The sequence below is a fragment of the Erythrolamprus reginae genome, chromosome 2 (genome assembly GCF_031021105.1).
Source record: "Erythrolamprus reginae isolate rEryReg1 chromosome 2, rEryReg1.hap1, whole genome shotgun sequence".
NCBI lineage: Eukaryota > Metazoa > Chordata > Lepidosauria > Squamata > Dipsadidae > Erythrolamprus > Erythrolamprus reginae.
This window is the reverse complement of record NC_091951.1, coordinates 205,585,967-205,605,209: the sequence shown is the minus strand read 5'-3', so window position 1 is coordinate 205,605,209 and position 19,243 is coordinate 205,585,967. Positions and strand designations below refer to the sequence as shown.

The 19,243-nt window shown below is 45.5% G+C and overlaps 2 protein-coding genes and 1 pseudogene across 5 annotated transcripts in view; 2 read left to right on the top strand and 1 right to left on the bottom strand.

Moving 5' to 3' along the window:
• Positions 1 to 74: 74 nt before the first annotated feature.
• LOC139161820 (tigger transposable element-derived protein 1-like) lies at positions 75 to 14,595 on the bottom strand. Its single transcript, XM_070741441.1, has 4 exons — positions 14,479 to 14,595; positions 11,604 to 13,564; positions 8,787 to 8,893; positions 75 to 778 (listed from the first exon to the last, which is right to left on the bottom strand). The coding sequence occupies exons 2-4, from the start codon at positions 13,376 to 13,378 to the stop codon at positions 753 to 755; spliced, it is 1,908 nt and encodes a 635-aa protein (XP_070597542.1). The 5' UTR covers positions 13,379 to 13,564; positions 14,479 to 14,595; the 3' UTR covers positions 75 to 752.
• Positions 4,306 to 5,342, top strand: LOC139163250 (ribosome biogenesis regulatory protein homolog; annotated as a pseudogene).
• G6PD (glucose-6-phosphate dehydrogenase) overlaps positions 14,446 to 19,243 on the top strand; it is a 25,428-nt gene continuing 20,630 nt past the window's right edge. Inside the window, exons 1-3 of one of the 4 annotated variants that reach the window (XM_070741447.1) lie at positions 14,612 to 14,745; positions 15,513 to 15,541; positions 15,791 to 15,936. In XM_070741447.1, the coding sequence (XP_070597548.1) occupies positions 14,690 to 14,745; positions 15,513 to 15,541; positions 15,791 to 15,936 (231 nt within the window). In that variant the 5' untranslated portion in view covers positions 14,612 to 14,689. Of the gene's footprint in view, positions 14,746 to 14,819; positions 15,375 to 15,512; positions 15,542 to 15,790; positions 15,937 to 19,243 lie in introns of those variants that run through there. The other 3 variants (XM_070741445.1, XM_070741446.1, XM_070741444.1) reach the window with 3 other exon arrangements.

Below are 19,243 nucleotides of genomic sequence, written 5' to 3'. Positions count from 1 at the left end.
ATGCATCTCCTCCTGTGCATCCATCACACTAAATTCCATCACACAGAGCCAATAAAGTATAGAAGTGAAGGTGCTGGACTTGGACAGCTTATTTTTATTTATTTATTTATTTGTCATACAAATATAGTATTGTATTGTAGTACGTTTAACATAATATAAGTATAAAGTAGAGATAGAAAAGATAAAAAGACATTAGGACAGGAACGGTAGGCACAAAGGTGCATTTATTCATGCCCCTTTAGGCCTATTTTCATCCATCAAAGCTCACAACGTGCCTACAGGCTAGTCTCCCTGTCAGTTCATTCTACCCTGCAGTTAAGAGTCTTCAAGTCAAAAAAAAGGGCAGGGTTTTGATTGCATTGTCATGTCCACCTTCTTGACTTTTTTTTATTTTATTTTGTAGCAAGGATGTCCCTGCCTGCTACTGACAAGGAGGTGGTGGAGAAAAATTGGAGGAGACAAGGGCTAGGTATGCTGTCCCAAGCGCCTAAAGAAAAAGTGGGATTTATGTTTAACAAATGCACCATAATTGACATTATTGTAAAGTAAAGGTCAGCTGGATCAACTGGATTAATCAAGGATCATCTTGAGCAAGATAGTCATTGAAAGAAAGGATATATCATCTGTTTGACATCATAAATGGAAGTTTTGTGACATAGCCACCATTGCAGCCACTCTGGAACAGTCCCTGCAAGTTGCAACATGCTTTCAAATTTATAGCTGTAACGTCTGTTCCCAAAATGTTGTTTCCACTAGCTGAAATCCTGAACAGGAAATTCTGTAGAAATGAAACAAATGGAGTAATGATTTAAAACAATGTCTGGCAGTTGTAAGGCTAGAGATTTATCCTGGTTGCTCCCAGAGTATTGGTTGACTGTACATAGGTGCTAGGGCCTTTCCTCTTTTCTCTGCTTATCTTTTAAAAATGAAATAATTATCAAACTATCATCTTAGCCTCTACATTTCTTTCAATTACACTGTGTAATGTAAGTTGAGGTTTTATTTTACTACCTTATTCTATTGCACCAAAAAGAGTTGGAAGCCAGTGCTTTTCTCTACACTTTTCCTCCCTAATTTCCCCATTATTTTCATTTTTTTTCTTTGTATCTGTGGAGATTCTCAGTCATCCAGGCCATGGTTGTCCTAAAGGTGCTTTTTCAAGAGGTAACTGGACTTTCTTGTTTTTTTCTTTGAAGACATTTTGCTTCTCATCCAAGAAGCTTCTTCAGCTTCTTCAAAGAAAAAACAAGAAAGTTCAATTTTTCTTTGTACAGTGTTCCCTCGATTTTCACGGGTTCGAAATTCGCAGAACATCTATACCACGGTTTTTCAAAAATATTAATTAAAAAATACTTCGCGGTTTCCCCCCCATACCACGATTTTTCCCGCCCGATGACGTCATATGTCATTGCCAAACTTTCGTCTGCCTTTAAAAAACATTTTTAAAATAAACTTTAATAAATAAACATGGTGAATAATAATCTAAATGGTTGCTAAGGGAATGGGAAATTGTAATTTAGGGGTTTAAAGTGTTAAAGGAGGAAGGCTTGGGATACTGTTCATAGCCAAAAATAGTGTATTTACTTCCACATCTCTACTTCGCGGAAATTTGACTTTCGCGGGCGGTCTCGGAAGGCATCCCCTGCGAAAATCGAGGGAACACTGTACTTCAGTATTATATATTATACATTATATTTTGATAAACTGTATATTTAACTATACAGTATATAATATATATTATATTTCAATAAACTAGTAAAATGCTTTTAAAAAATTATACCATTTAGTGTTGTGCCAACACTTCTAAATGGGTAGGGAAAACTGTAATATTGTATATCCATCTTCAGGGAGACATTTTGAACCTTCTGATCTCTAATTTATTTTTATTTATTTATTGTTCATTTTTTTAAATTATTTTTTGTTTCCTAATTTATGCTCTATTTTTATGTGTTTTGGAGAAAACATTTAACCCAAATATGAGGGTGTGGTTTTTTTTCCAGTGCTGTTGCTGCCCCTATGCGAGTAATGTGGAACAAAAGCCCTTCGTGGCATCGGACCAGAATACGTCCAGGCCTTCCTCCACTACCACCGGCGCCCAGCTCCTCCTCCTCTTCTTGCTTCTTTAGAAGATGACAGACAACCGGCGGCGCGGAGGCTGGGGATGGTGTGCGTGTGTGGAAAGGGTCAGCGGGAGAACTGGGGGGAGCCGTGGCCACTGCCCCGTGGAAGGGACCCGGCTGGGAAGCTCCTGAAGGTGTGGGCTGGGGTCTTTCTGGGAGAGCAAGCAGCAGGCGTGGGCTGGGGTCCCCCCAGTTCTCCCGCGGACCTCTTCCACACATCCCGACTCCTGCAGCCTCCGCGTTTTTCTTTCGGCTTCGGGTTGGACATGAGGAGCTCAGCCAGCCCAGCGGCTTTTTACATTGGGGAGATGTTGCCAGCCCAGCGGCATTGATTCCTCCAGCCGCTTAGCTCCTCCTATCCACCCAGAAGCTGAAAGTTCTGGCCTTTGTTCACCAGCCTCCACGTTTTTCAGGTCTGCATCCTGGGTGAGCGAGCGGGCGAGGAGGCGCGACCGAGCGAGCCCGGCTCAGGCTCCGGCTAGGACGGGGCGGCCAGCCCCGAGTCGGATGCACCCTCGCCGCCGCGCCCAGGCAACCGGAGCGCTGCCGCCGCCGCTCCCGGCTCGGCTTCCCTCGCCACCGCAGGCAACGCGCGCTGTGATCTTCCGGGCCGGCGAGGCTCAGTGACAGAAGGCAGCCGCCTGCCCCGGGAGGCTCAGCCGAAAGGGGCCGAGGCTTGATCCGCTGAGCCTGGCCGGCCCAGAAGATCGCAGCGCGCGTTGCCTGCGGCGGCGAGGAAAGCCAAGCCGGGAGCAGCATCGCCGGCGCTCCTGGCTTGGCTTCCCTCGCCACCGCAGGCAACGCGTGCTGTGATCTTCCGGGCCGGCGAGGCTCAGTGACGGAAGGCAGCCGCCTGCCCCGGGAGGCTCGGCCGAAAGGGGCCGAGGCTTGATCCGCTGAGCCTGGCCGGCCCGGAAGATCGCAGCGCGCATTGCCTGCGGCGGTCAGGGAAGCCAAGCCGGGAGCGGCGGTGACGCTGCTCCGGTTGCCTGGTCCTCTCCTGCCTCCCATGCTGATGTTCCCCGCTGCATCGGGCGCCGCCAGGCCCGAGTTGGACGCACCCTCGCCGGCGCGCCCAGCCGCTGCTCGCCCCGTCCTAGTCGGAACCTGAGCCGAGCCCGCTTGGTCGCGCCTCCTCGCCCGCCCAGGATGCAGACCTGCTGCCTCTCCCCGCACCCGCCGGCCCGATCCTGCGCCTCCTGCTCCCCCCCCAGCCAAAAATACAAAGGCGGTCTCCCGCTGCCCGCGGAGCAATGGGAAGCTGAAGCCGCTGGCGGTTTCAAACTCCCTTTGCTCCACGCTGCTCCGCCCTGCCTGTCATGCGGCGGCAGACCGTCTTTGTGTTTTTCACTGAGGTGGGGAGCAGGAGGACCTTCCTGACTCCCTCCCCCAGCGCCGGACCTCCTGCCCTCCCTCCCAGCCAAAAACCCAAAGTGGCCTCCCGAACGTTTTCCATCTTACCAACCTGCCGCTGCCGCCGCCGCCGAGAAGCCCCGCCGCCCGGCTGTCACCTTTTAAAACAGCCGGGTGGCTTCCCAGCAGCCTCCTGAAGCCGAACGCCAAACCCGAACTTCCGGGTTCGGCTTCGGGAGGCTGCTGGGAAGCCCCCCGGCTGTTTTAAAAGGTGACAGCCGGGCTGCGGGGCTTCCCAGCAGCCTCCGGAATGCCAAACCCGGAAGTTTGGGTTTGGCGTTCATAAGACAAAAAAAGTTCGTAAGAAGAGGCAAAAATTTTCTGAACCCCGGGTTCGTATCTCGGGTTGTTCGTAAGACGAGGGGTTCGTATCTTGAGGTACCACTGTCTATGTTTACAAGTAGCAGGTAAGGAACCAGTCTAGAAACCAGGTGAGTACTAGCCCCACCTTCGGCATGAAAGTCAGGTTAGGTAGTCTTGGGTCAGTCACTTTCAACCCAAACCACCTCACAGGGTTATTTATAAAAAATAATGATAAAAGTGGGATATAAATAAATGTTTAGGTCATTATTTGAATGTGGGATCCTTCCCCAGCTTGGCTTAGAAAGCCCATTAAAGAATCCAATAATATGTCATGATCTACAGTACTATAGTACTATATAGTACTATCTACAATACTATACTATCAAATAGTAAGGTGGAAGGAAATTCCACCTACAAAAAATAATAATAAGCAGAATGATCATTGGTCTGGGCCTTTAATATTCCTAACATGGAATCCAGGAATATTAAAGGCCCAGACCAATACAGTAGAACCTCGACATATGAGCTGCTCTATATACGAGCATTTCGAGATGTGAGCTAGGAGGGGAGGGATATTTCTGTTCTACTTACGAGCCCAAATTTGGGATACGAGCGCTCACCGCCTGTCCCTGTCAGCGCCCAGCCACCTTCACCCACCCGGACAACCGCCAGAGGGGCTCCTCCGGAGGGGTGCACGGGGAAGGGCTTGAGCCGCCACCTTCTCCCTTCCCCTTGGGAGCGCCGCACCTCTTGTCTGCCCGGCCCGAGAGGCACGAAAGCGGTCCGCCTGGAATGCCAGCAATGCCGCCGGGCCGATTGCAGAGCGGGGCAGGCAGCGCCGCACCGGACCCCTCAGGCTGCTCCGCCCGGGATGGGGCTCCTCCGAGCCCTCGACGTGCCTGCCCAGGGAGAAGCCGCTGCCCAAACCTCGGCCGCTCACCAAGTGGGAGCAGTTCGCGCGCCTCAAGGGCATCCAGCCGACTCGCAAGAAGCGCGGCACGCTTGTCTGGGACGAAGCCGCCCAAGAGTGGAAGCGGTGCTGGGGTTACCGCCGAGCCGGCGGCGACCCCTCCCGCGAGTGGCTCATGGAAGTGCCCGACTCGGCGGACCCCATGGAGGACCAGTTCGCCAAGCGGCGCCACGAGAAGCGCGAGCGGGTGGCGCGCAACAAGCTCAACCGCCTGAAGAACCTGGCGCGCGCCCAGCGGGGCCGCCCGGCTGCCAACCTCCACGCGACGGGCCACCAAGACCGAGCCGAGCCGCGTCGCCGCCCTGGCTCGCGTCTCCACCGCCTCCCGGGGCCGCTTCCAGCCTCGCCTGCCCAAGGAGCCCGCTGTCGCCCAGACCAACACGGCGCGCGGCAAGAAGCGGCGCTTCCAGCCGCTGCTGGGCGACCTTGAAGGGGAGAAGAAGCGGCAACGGGAGCTGGCCCGCAGCCTGAGTAGCAAGAAGCCCGCCCTGGACCTCATCCGCGCCGTCAACAAGCAGCTCCACGAAGACGGGTGAAGGTGGCTGGGCCGCTGACAGGGACAGGCAGCGAGCGCTCGGAGGGGGCACAGCCCGGAGCGAGACTTGGCCTCCGCTGCGGCTGCTTTTTGGGCTTGCACGCATTAATCGTTTTTCCATTGTTTCCTATGGGAAACAATGTTTCGTCATAGGAGCTTTTCAACTTACGAGCCTCCAATTAAATTCGTAAGTAGAGGTTCTACTGTAATTATCATTCAGTTTATTATTTTTTCTTGCAGGTGGAATTTCCTACCCCCTTACAGGGTCATTGGTGAGGTCTATGGTCAAGAAATCCATATTTCAACAACTATGGGCTTGTGTTCCAATTTACCTAAGCTAATAGAAAAGATAGCGGCATTCCAGTTCCGTTAGGTCTTAACTTAAACAAATTATCTTGATCAGCCTATATGTAAACTAGAAGTTAGCATGAAGATTTATTCTCTCATCTCTAAAAGAAGCTCTTCACTAGGAGGTAGATAAGTGTGACCTTCTGGATCTGTTGGTATCTTTTTTTATTGTTGACTACACTACTGTGTCTTCTTGAAATACACAGTTAAGAGAGAAGGAGGGTATGAGGGAGTGCTTTTGGTTTTTCTGTTCCTATTTCTATAGGGATGATTTTAAAAAGCGATACAGTGAGAATTCTGCATGCTGCTGTTGCACCCCCCCCCCGCCTCATACCCTGTTTCCCCGAAAATAAGTCACCCCCAAAAGTAAGACATAGGAGAGATTTCGTAGAATTGCCTAATATAAGGCATCCCCCAAAAGTAAGACGTAGGAAACGTTTTGTTTCGTAGCATTCCCGAATGGAACATATATTACACTGCTGTCCATAAATTGCATCCCAAAACACTGCAGCAATCAGATTTAAAACACATCCACCACCGCATCCAAACGCTGCATGTTTGGATGCGTTTTTGCTGCAGCAGGATACAGGATACAATTCATTGAAAGAAAATAAGACATCCTCTGAAAATAAGACGTAGCACATCTTTGTGAGCAAAAATTAATATAAGACGCTGTCTTATTTTCGGGGAAACACGGTAATTGTACTGGAAGGACCAAAAAGACTTAATCTTGTCTATCATGTTGCAGCTTAAAACTACAATTAGGGCTAGAATTTCCATTTTAAGTAATTGTAGTTGCAAGTCATCAACTGACTGAACCCAATTTTGCAAATTTGTTTTACAATGGTCATAAGTCACACAATCATAACCATGCAAATGCAAATTGTGATCAGGCAACTGCAAAACATTGCAACTGGTCATAAATGCAAGAGAGTTGTCAAGCACCCAAATTGTGGAATTTGCGGAGGAGGACGATCATAAAGTTCACATTTAGGTCATAAATGATTTTTTTTCCAGAGGCTATTACAATAAAGTCTAAAAAGAAAAAAAGATGGCAAGCATGATGAAGTGAGGGGACTCACTCTCCCTTGACTTTTTTTTTTATCATATGAGGAATTGGAATAATTATTTTTTGGTCCAGATGTTAAATTGTCAGGAGGTGGCATTGGTTTAATTGGTGCATACCGAAATTGTAAAAATGTTGTATTGTAAATTAATGGTATCTTTTTTTCTATACACATGATTGGAGAAGAAAAATAAAAAAAAAATTCACCCCACTCTCCCTTGACTTGAATAAAGAGCCTGAAATAGCAGGGGTGGGGCCACCTGGATTTTGGGGACAGGGAGACCTTATGGCAGGTGCTACAGAGAAGGCACCCTTCTGGGGTTCCAATAGATGACCTTGTTTAATTGCCATCTTGCAGTACTGCATATTGAATACTGCACACTGGAGGCTGAAATCAACAAATTAGATCCATAGGATATACAGTAGTTCCAAAGGACATGGTCCTCTGCAAAACCCTTGAAATTAGATGCAAACACTTCTTCCCTTAGGCATCAAAAAAACCCTTAAAAAGCCCCAACAAAACTACATTCCAGAAATAGAAGTGAAGGTTGTGCAACAAGATCACACTGAAAGAGAAATTGAGAAAAGACCTTCAGCAATTTCCTGTTCTACTGTTTAACATTGATATGAGGAAGGTTGCTTTATAAGATTTCTCAGAGTTCATGTTATGTTTCCTTCTAAAATCTGAACTTCCCTGAAGAAATTGCTCTCTCTTTTTCGGGAGAAATACTCCCCGAAACATCTTTGCCAGTTATTCACCTACCTTTCAACACTTGAGCTATATATAGCAGTAAAAAAAAGAAGTAAAAAACCTATGGTCAGATGCAGTGAAGGCCCCCAATATTTTTACCACCACACTGTGGGCGTGACTTCTGCAGGACACCCTCCATTTTCTTTCAACCTCTTTCAGTGCAAATTGGGCGCTCTGGGGTGGAGCCCCATTTTCGCTACCCCACTGCGTTCTCCCCCATCCAGGCAGTAACCCACCCCTGGTCAGATGTAATTGCTATTTTACTCAGCTTTGCAGAAATATTACAAGACAATAATGGTGTCCACCTACAAAGGAGGCTTATTTCTGAGAGAGAAGAAAAGAATTAAGAATGAATAATGTACAAAATAAATTCAATCCTGTCTAAGCATCTAGGATTAATCATGCTTTGGGGCACATAATTTAGGGACTATTTATTTCTTTACTTTTATAATCTTATTCAAGTTAAAATAAATTGACCTGAATAAACAGTTTTTGTTCTATTGCCCTGAATAAAAGGAAGAACAAGATTGTACTGCATCAAATAACTGCCCATACCTCTGTTATCATCAATAAGCAGAGCAACTTCTGAAAAGTTAAGTGATGCCGTGGCAACACGTCTTGAAATAGGAATTATAATCAGCTTCATTAATTACAGTGTTCCCTCGATTTTTGTGGGTTCAAATTTCTCAAAAAGTCTATACCACGGTTTTTCAAAAATATTAATTAAAAAATACTTCATGGTTTTTTTCCCTATAGCATGGTTTTTTCCATCCCATGATGTCATGTTATTGCCAAGCTTTCGTCCGCCTTTAATAAATATTTTTTTAAATAAACTTTAATAAATAAACATGGTGAGTAATAATCTAAATGGTTGCTGAGGGAATGGGAAATGGTAATTTAGGGGTTTAAAGTGTTAAGGGAAGGCTTGTGATACTGTTCATAGCCAAAAATAGTGTATTTACTTTTGCATCTCTACTTGGCGGAAATTCGACTTTCGCGGACGGTCTCGGAACGCATCCCCCACGAAATTTGAGGGAACACTGTATACAGTACTATGGGAAGCCTGTTGATCTAGTGCAGTGATGGTGAAATTACCGCATGTGTTCCACAAGTGGCACATGGCGCCATATCTGAGAGTATGCGAGGTGTTGCCCTATCTCAGCTCCAGTGTGTGTGTGCCCGCTGGCCAGCTGATTTTCGGCCTTCTTTTCAGCCGTTTTCACTCTCCCCATGGCAAAAATGGCCCAACAGGCCAACCAGAAGTACACTTGTGTGCTCACCCTCATCTTCCTGTTTAATGTCAGAGGTCGTCAGGAACATCTTCGGCTTTGGACTGTTGCTACGAGGCCTCACACACCTCAGCCCACTGGAAAGGCTTTGCTGAATCCTGTGGAGAGCGAAAAACAGCCCAATGGGCCCACTGGAAGTCAGGAGGCTTCATTGAAGCCTGTGTGCATATGCAGGGGAGGCAGTGCGGGGGTTATGCGGGGGTTACATTATGGGGGTGAACACGCACATGCTATCGTGCATCCACACATCCTTTTGGCACCCAAACAAAAAAGATTTGCCATCACTGATCTAATGTCTATGGCACCAGGCTAGAAACCAAGAGACCATGAATTCTAATCTTGGCTTTGGTTGGATGACTTTGGGTCAGTCATTCTCTTTCAGCCAAACCCACCTCGTGGCGCCACGACACAGGAGGAAGCGAACCAGCAGCGAGGTAAGTTAGAACCTACCCCTGATCAACAGATATAGTAAAATGCAACACAAAAGATGGCTAAGTTTACACAACTTGTTAAACTAAACCAACCCCCTCCACACACACACAGCATTTTCTGATTCAATAAACTCAGGCAAGTTTAGAATTTGCCCTCTAGCAAACGAAGACTTTCATTAGATGATGCAAATGTTATTAAGGGAGCAATAGTAAATGCCAAAGTGTTCGCCATTCATTGGATTCAAAAGTACTAACCAGCGGCAATGAAAGGCACAAGCTCTGTTGGTCTGACAGTAATAAAAATTGATTGGTTGATTGATTTAAAAAAATCCAGAAAGTCATAAGCCATAGGGACCATATTCATTTACCTAGCATCATGGGTGAATCCTTGAGGTACTGCCGAGTGATTGGCTACAGACAGATCCAATTAGACCTCAACCTATGACCATGATTGGAACCAGAATTTCCCAATTGTCAAATAGGGTCTTTATTAAGTGAGTCATACAAGATCTTATGACCTTTTTAGCCACAACTGTTAAGTGAATCACTGCCATTATTAATGCAATCCTATAGTTGTTAAGCCAATTCAACTTCCCTCTTCGGAAATCAATTGCCAAGACTGCAAATTGCAATCATCTGACTCTGACGTAAATGCATGCCCATTGCCAAGCACCCAATTTTTGACCAGGTGATGGTGGGGAAGCTGTAACAATCACAAATGTGAGGAGTAGTTGTCACTTTCTTCACTGCCACTATAACTTTGAACATTTGCTAGATGAATGACATAATATACATAGACTTCAGCAAGGCATTCGACAAAGTAGACCACAATCTACTTCTTGGTAAGCTAGAAAAAAAATGGGATAGATAACATCAGATGGATTTATAACCGGATGACAAACTGTGCTCAATGAGTAGTCCTTAATGGTACTACATCTACATGGAGGGAAGCAAGCAGCGGGGTACCACATGGTTCCATTTAAGGCCGTGATGGTAAACATATGGCACACACATGCGCATGAGCGAAGGGGCAGAAGGAGGTTGTGCACATGCACAGGACATTGCATTATTGGTGTGGCCACATACATATCCTTTTGGCACCCAAGCCAAAAAAGGTTTGCCACTGCTGTACTAAACTAAGGCTTTATAGAGTAGTATTAGTACCTCACTTGATCTTGATTGTATCGGTCTGTTAATGCAATTGAGGATTGCATTGGCTTTTTTGGCTGCCACCACATACTTTTGGCTCATATTTAGTTGGTTGTCCACTAAGACTCCAAGATCCCTCTCAAAGTTACTGCTATTAAGCCTGGTTTCACCCAGTCTATATGTCTACTTCTGGTGGGTTTTTTTGCCTAAGTGTAAGACTTTACTTTTCTCTACGCTGAATAGTTAGATAGGGCCCAGGGTCCAAGTCTATCAAGATCCATTTGGATCTTGAGCCTGTCATCTAGAGCAGTGATGGCTAACTTGTCCGTTGCCAAGGGCCAAAAGGGCAAGCTTGCACACACGCTCATAATGCAATGTACGTGCACTGTTAAATGCTTTCATGGAGGGAATTTCCAAAGAAAGAGCAAGCAACCCACTCCAGTCTTCCCTAAGGGGAGAGCACATACTAGCTTCATCCTCCCTAAAGGGAGACAAATGCGTTTTTTCAAAAGGCAACTGGACTTCCTTTTTCCTTGAAGATGTTTGGCTTCTCATCCAGGAAGCTTCTTCAATTCTGACTCAAGACATCAGAACTGAAGAAGTTTCTTGGATGAGAAGTGAAACATCTTTTTAAAAAAGCAAACCCCAGATGCCTTTTGAAAAAAACACCTTTGGGACAGCCATGGCCTGGATGACCGAGAATCTCCATCGGCACATAGACACACTACTATTAATCTCCTCATCGTTCCCATCACTCCTCTCCTGCCACCAATGACTGTAACTTTGTTGCTTGCATCCTTACAATTTACACTGACTGGTTCCTAATATGACTGGATCGCTTATTTGTACCTGGGCTATCATGAAATATATTATTTGTACCTGGGCTATCATGAAATATATTATTTGTACCTGGGCTATCATGAAATATATTATTTGTACCTGGGCTATCATGAAAAACATGATTCTTGACAAATCTCTCTTTTCTTTTATGTACACTGAGAGTATATGCACCAAGACAAATTTCTAATGTGTCCAATCACACTTGGCCAATAAAGAATAGTAAGAGTGCAGTGGTTAGAACGCAGTACAGTGTTCCCTCACTTATTGTGGGTGCTACGTTCCAGGACCACCTGCGATAAACAAAAATCTGCGAAGTAGGGACAACAAAGCAACAAAATCTCTCTCTCTCCCCCACACACACAACGTAAAAATTTTTATGGGTACTCACCATTTTATAGCTGGCGTAACGGACTTCTTTCCGCGAGTTAGGGACATCGTTATGGGGAGTTGCTGATGCTGTTTTTTTAGCTGGGTCAACATGTTTCTGTACGGTATCATGCTGCTATCTATTGAGTTCCTGAACTGCAGCGACCGAACCATGTTCGTGTCCCAATCTTCGGTCAGTTGCTGAAGTTCTTGAGCCTTTCTTTGCAAGATTGCAAGGCGTTCAAGCGTTAGGCCAACCTCCTCTTCCGCAGCCTGTTCTTCATCTTCTTCATCCTCTTCTTCACTTGCTGACTTGGTGGCCTCCTCCAGATCTTCGTCCGTCAATGGCTGACCATGCGTGTCCAGCAGGTCATTCACATCTTCAGCAGTCATATCACTGAAACCCTCTCCGCCGAGCATTTTTGCAAGGGCTACAGCCTTGTTGACTGCAGAACGGTGAATTTCATCCGGAGAGAATCCCTTGTAATCGTGCACTATTTCAGGCCACAATTTTTTCCAGCATGCATTTAACGTTTCCGTTTTCATTTCACTCATGGCCTTCTGAATGTTTTTCAGGCACGATGCAATCGTGTACTCATGCCAGTACACCTTTAGCGAGAAGTCTTCCTTCATGTCCATTGCTTCCACGAGGCCCTGCAACAAATTTCTCGTGTAAAGCACCTTAAAGGTACGAATAACGCCTTGGTCCATTGGCTGAATTAACGATGTGATGTTTGGTGGCAAGAATTCTATCTGGACTCCATCATGCGCTATGTCGTTAGCATGGCCGCCAGCACTGTCCATCAACAGAAGCACTTTGAACTCAAGGCCCCTGTTTCTCAGATAATCCTTGACCTCCGGGATAAAGCACTGATGGAACCAGTCTCTCGTCAGGTTTCTTGTGATCCAAGCCTTTGGGTTATGCATCCAATGCACAGGCAACACATTCTTATTTTTGTTCTTTAGGGCTCTTGGATTTTGAGACTTATAAATAAGCCCTGGCTTTATCATAAATCCAGCAGCATTGCCACACATGATTAACGTCACCCGATCTTTTTGAGCCTTAAAACCAGGGCCTCTGGCTTCCTCATTCATTACGAAAGTGCGAGATGGCATCCTCTTCCAGAACAAGCCCGTCACATCCATGTTAAACACTTGTTCTGGTAGATAGCCCTCTTCTTTTATTAGCTGCTCAAATGTGTTGCTCACGTAAAGCCCGACTGCGTCCTTATCCACAGAGGCAGCCTCTCCATGCAGAGAAGCGCTCTTGAGCCCAAGGCGCTTTATAAATTTATCAAACCAGCCCTTGCTGGCAGCAAATCCTGTTTTGGTGGGAGAACCAGTCGATGTTGATGGTCGGGGTTCATCATCATTCTCATCCTCTTCTTCTTTAATGCCTTCTTGGTCTTCGCTTTTCTCTGCCATGTGGTCGTAGAGAAACTTAGCCTGAGACCTGATGGTGTTCGTATCCAAAGAAATATTTTTCCCCCGACAATCTTGAATCCACAAGGCTAATACAGCCTCCATCTCGACAATTAATTTATTACGAGGAGTAACCACCCTTTTCGCCGTCTCGCTGAAAGTCAAATTTGCCGTAGTCCTGATATTCTTCTCCTCCTTCTTTATGGAGCGAACCGTTGATTCGTTGATCCCGTAATGGCGGCCAACTGCGGCGTACGACCTCCCTTCCTTCAGCATGTCGAGCAGCGTGACTTTCTCTTTTATTGTAAGCATCTTTCGCTTCCGCTTAGGCTCAATGCCAGAAGTCGTAGAACTTGCAGGGCGTTTGGGTGTCATGCTAGGGCTTGAATGTATTCAGTCTTTACCGAAAACTTTCACAAAAAAACCCCAATCACAACACCGCAGCTACTGTACTAAGCCAATCAGGCTCTGGGATACAAAGCAACACTCTCTGGTTGGTCACTTCTCCATCAATCAACCAATCATGTGTTGTTTACAATCTCATGTAGGCAAGTAGAAAACCTGCAAAGTGAGAAAATCCGCAATATTTTTTTCTATTAATATTTTATAAAAACCCGCGATGCATCAAGTCCGCGAAAGATGAGCCGCATAGTGACAAGGGAACACTGTACTGCAATCTACTTCTGCTGATCAACGGCTGCCAGCAGTTTGGCAGATTGAATCTCAGTAGGCTCAAGGTTGACTCAGCCTCCCCTCCTTCCAAGGTCGGTAAAATGGGGGCAATATGCTCACTCTTTGTAAACCGCTTAGGGCTGTAAAGCACCGTGCAGCAGTCTATAAATCTAAATGTTTTTATTATTGCTAATTCTATGCTATTTATTCTATTCTATACCATGGTAGCCTTTCATTAGTCCACTTTCTTGGAGGCAAAACTTCCTTCTAAAAATAAAGCCAGGTGATTTATTGCAACAAACCCAAGACTTGGGAGCGCTGAAAGAAGAATCTATTTTGGGTTGGAATCCCTAACCTCTCATTGCACACAAGGGGATGCTTTTTATGCACCTCCTCTAGGTCCCCTTTCTCAAAACGTTTAACCAAGTGTCCACAACAAGCTAGCATGCAATACCCTACCCAGCCTGGTTCTCCCACGTGCTGGACTTCCTCCCAGAATCCCCAGCGAGCAGTATGGGCTTTGGAATGTCGCCCGGGGAGTTCCAGGGACGCAATTCCAGCTCAGGAGAGGCCTGGAGGCTGCTAGGTCTACGCCTCCCTCAAAGGCAGTGTTTCCCAACCTTGGCAACTTGAAGAGATCTGGACTTCAACTCCCAGAATTCCCCAGCCAGCGAATGCTGGCTGGGGAATTCTGGGAGTTGAAGTCCAGATCTCTTCAGGTTGCCAAGGTTGGAAAACACTGCTCAAAGGGGACTAAGCCTTCCGAGGGAGGGAGGGAGGGGGGGGGAAGAGAAGGCACTCACTCGCGTTGCGTCTTTCATTACCCAAGAGAAGTCCCTTCGCCCGCCAAGCAGGCTCGGCCCAACCGTGCGGAAGCAGCTCGGCGCGCCCAGCATTCGGCGGCTCCCTCGATTGGCTCCGGCGCTGGGGGAGCCGGCAGCTCCGACTTTACGAAGGGTTGGGCTTGCAAAGGCGGGCGAGGCCTCTTTGGTCACAGCGCCCGAGGGGCGGGGGATGGGGAGCTCCGCCAGCGGGAGAAGGAGAGCAGCTTCAGCCGAGCCTGGGAGCAGGTACTCGGGGCTGTGGAGGGAGCGGGGGCTGCAGCCGGAAGGGGAAAAAAAAACCCGGATGAAAGGGGTGGGGGAGTTGGAGAGGGGAACGGAGCTTCCCAGAGGTTTGCAGAGGGGGGGGGAGGAAAAGCCCGGCTTCCCTCTCCGGTCGCCGCCGCCGGTTTTCTTCCCTGCGCATAGAAGGCGGAAGCAGGAGGGGTGGGGGGAAGCCAAAGTTTCCAGCGTCCGAAAAACTACCGCCCCCCCCCCACTTGTGTGGTTGAATAAAATAACGCGTCCCCTTTGCGCCCCTGCGCGCACTCCGCCGAATTTGCGCGCAATGGACCAGCCTGGAGGCGAGGAAAAGAAAGGATGCTGGGCTTCGGGCAGGATCGGGATGAAGAGAGGGAGGGGTTGAGAGAGAACCAGACGGGTGATAGTGGCGATCGGACCTGAAAAGTAATCCTCTTGTTCCTACACTTAGTGGAGGAACGCAATGTGAGGTTCTCTAGGATCCCCTTGGTTCATTTTCTTTGAGATATTGGCCGGAGTCTCCGCTCCAGGAAGCTGGGATCGTTCCGTGCGTTTCATGGTGCGCTCTGGCGCTTTTTAGCTTACCGGGAAATTCAGCTGCTTCCTCGTTTTTTCTTGCACCCCCCTCCCTGTGATTTTTTTTTTTTTTAAGTTATGTTGTAACTTGTAGTCTGCAAAAACAAAAATTTTTAAAAAGAGAGTAGTCGCTCAATTTATACAATTAGCATTTTGTTTTCTTAACTTTCTTGGATCAGCCTGCCAAGCAGCAGGACTCCAGGCCAAGGTAGGTAACATGGGGAACCTGTTGACAACACTTGCACAATGCGCCCTTGCCAGAATTGCAGTGGACAAACTATGCTGAACTTCCTACCACAAGTTGAGACTTGTGTCTTTGGATATCAGCCTAGCGTTCAACCTGCCTGGGATGCGCCACTGAGGAATGGAGAGGGTTGTTCACCTGGATATAACACTTTTTGGATGGGGAGGGCATGAAGGTGGGAGGAGTTTTACCTGACATCCTTTTTCTTCTCAGGAAATAATACTGCCAACATGAGTCGCCGCCTGCCACTCGCCGAGCTGTCTGAAGCCGACATCTGTGGGATGTTCCGTGAAGAGCTCAGCCATGGGAAAGACTTCCTCAAATTGGATACCCACATCTTCATCATCTTTGGAGCTTCGGTAAGTTCCTTTGGGCTGGGCAGGATTTCATGGAGCGCGTCTGTTATACTATATATCCAAGAAGTTTACATTTACTAAGTATGCTACAGTTTAGTGACATAGGCATTTTTCGGCTAACTCAATCCTGCCATGTGTGTGCCAGAAATATAAGTAATTCTCTCCATTTTACAAGGGAAAAATGAGGATTTCTCACAGGGATGACAGTTTTGTGTAATTCTATCCCCTGCTACCAAAGGATTGCACTGGAAAGAGCAATTCCTTTTAATTAATTTGGCCATCCTCTGCATCCAAAATTACACTCCTCTAATGTATTGATCCTTCTTTGTCCTGCTGGTATACTCCTGGTCTCAGGTCTAGCATCACCCCTTCCAGAAATGGAAGTGGTGGTGGTGGTGATACAGGCTCTGTGCGTGCTGACTTAAACTGGACTCAAATTTGTCATAGGTAAAACAGCCAAACTGCTCATTAGCACATAGCATCTTGCCTTTGTGCCATTTTTAAGGATATTTGTAAAGACAGTGTGGTTGTACAACTCAGCACAGATGAAGTGTGGTCCACAGCCTTGTTGTTGGAAGGGTGGGGGAAATGTTGAGTATACTTAAGGATCAGGTAATTTTAATCCAAAACACGCTTTGGGTTGGATGAGATGCTGTAAAGATCAGCCCAATCTTCCTTTATAGGGGAATGTGCTTCTCAATCTTTTAATTATGAACACCAAATGTTAGATACTCATAGTGCACAGACATGTTTCAGTAGGGGACAATCTTTTTTCTTTCTATTTTCTTATTTTTTGAGAAATTTAAAAAGCAAGAAGAAGAAGAAGAAAAAGAGAACAGAATGCACACCTTACCAAAAATAAAATTTATACTAGAGCAATATTTGAAATGAAATATAATCATTTTAAAAAGACAAACCCAGAAAAAGGTGTTTTAAAAGCCCCCATTCCCCCATCTTCCTCACCCTTTTCCCTTCAAACATTAATTGAGATTATACTATAGTTTGGATGCCTGCAATTCTGGCTCATTTCTACTGTATTAGATTGTTTTAATTACTTTTAATCCCTTTCCCTTTTAATTCAAAATCCATATTCTGAGTGTCTTATCTTGCCTGGCTATGTAATACTATTCAATTTCAGTAAGAATAACTTTTACTCTCATGAAGTGAAATTCTTAAGAATGTAGTGCGAGTATTTTTATATAATTTTCATATTTTGTAGTTGAATTTTTATTTATTTATATGTTAGCCAAGATTAGATTATTATTCTCAATGAAAAACGAAAAATGAACGTGTTTAAAGACAATAAGAGTAGTGATTAGAGTTTAGAGATGCTACAGGGATATTGCTATAAAATAAACAAAAAATTAAACTGTTAAGGATGCTGTAGGAAACATTTAATGTAAACTAATGAGGGGGAGAGAGAAACATAATAATCCTGCTATAAACCTTGGAGAGCCTCTTCAATTTTGTAAAAATAAGATGAAGTTGGTCATGCACATGCTCAGAATTTAAGCATTACACTACAATCCCCAAACTGGCAATCTGTTGCACTACAATTCCCATCTTGCCCAGCCATGTTGGTGTGAAGATTACAGCTGTAATTCAACAAACATAGCAAATTCCAGATTTGGGGCTAGGTTAAAAATCATGTTACTTTAATGGAGAAGGTAATCATAATACAAAAGAATGAGGGATGGAGCTAATAAGTAAAGCAATTTTACTGGTATGTATATAAATATTACAGTATATCTTTGTATACCACCAATACATACTAGACAAAACAAATAAATAAATATAAATAAATAAACTTTGTGTAAGCCTTTTGTATGCATTAACATCACTGTTTGAAGGTGAGTGTGACTGGGGTTTATTCTGTCCCTAGGCACTTTAGTTTTTCAATTGGACCTCTGCAAAATGCACAAACTTTACTAGCTGTAGTAGAAAAGAGAAACCTATCAAACAAAATGGAGAGTGCATCCACTACTGCCCCCAACACCCACTTTTTAGATATAAACTGGGTCAAACACAAATTCCATTCTTTGCCTAATCCCCCCAGACCCAAATTGATCCTTTCTGCCCCAGGCAAAGCCCCTGCAATCCCAACCAAAGAATAGAAGCCTCACCACCAGTGCAGCTCAAAAAAAAAACCCTTACAAAAGATTTGCAGTCTTTATTCTCCATCAACTTATGACTGCAACAGGCCATCTATCACCTTTAACAAGGAACTTCCTTGGGTCTGCTGCCTCCTGAGAGGCCCCATTTTGCCTAACAATAGAGTAACCCCAGGCATACTGACAAGGACAAGGCCTGCTTCCTCAAACTGGCCATCCAATGAAATCCTTAGGATTCACTGCCTTCTAGCCTTTAACTTCTATAATTAAAAAAAACCAAACGTGATTCTTCTGAGTGTTACACAGCATTCCACCACAGTGGCTCTTCCTGAAATTCTTCCCTGCCAAATACCGCCTATGTTTAATATAATTCGAATTGCGTCTGAACCTTTGCAGGTTTGGTAACCTGCACAATATGTCTAAAATAGTCCTGTGCTTTCTTTGAACTTTATAATGGCAGGGGTGTGGCTATGTGGTTTTTTAAATAATATTTACTGAAGTTTAAAAATACAAAGATTTTAAAAGGTACAGGAACTAAATAGTATATTAGTACAGAAAAAAGTAGGAAGGGCAAAAAGAAAAAGGGAGAGCAAAAGAAAAAAAATCTATATAATCTATAAAACTTCCACCTTCATTACAAGTTCTTTTTTTTTAATCTTGTAATGGTGAGGCTTGAGAATTGCAAGATTGCAGCAGATTGAAAGGCAAGACAACTGAGGAGTGAACTAAGCAGAAAGAGAAACTCTGGTCCATGCTGAGTCATGATGAAATTAAAGTGTGCCACTCTCCTTAAGTCAAAGAAGGAAGTTTGTCTTCTGGACAACTTCATCTTTTTCTTTCTAGTGCACTTCTGTTTCTGATTTGGTGCAGTAGGGTGTAGCTCAGGGGTCCCCAAACATGGCAACTTTAAGATGTTTGGAGTTCAACTCCCAGAATTCTCCAGCCATACTATGCTGGCTGAAGAATTCTGGGAGTCGAAGTCCACAAGTCTTAAAGTTGCCAAGTTTTAAGACCTCTGGTGTAGCTGGAAGTGTAGGCCCTACTACCATTTGTTCCTGGACATGTATTTACCAATTGTGAACTTCATAGCCACTTGAGTGGAGTGGCTGTGAAGTTTGAAGGTCACACTTTACAATGTGTGGGGAGGCATACAAAGCACTACTTTTTGAGTGGTGAAGTGGGCCGTGTTGTTCATCAGT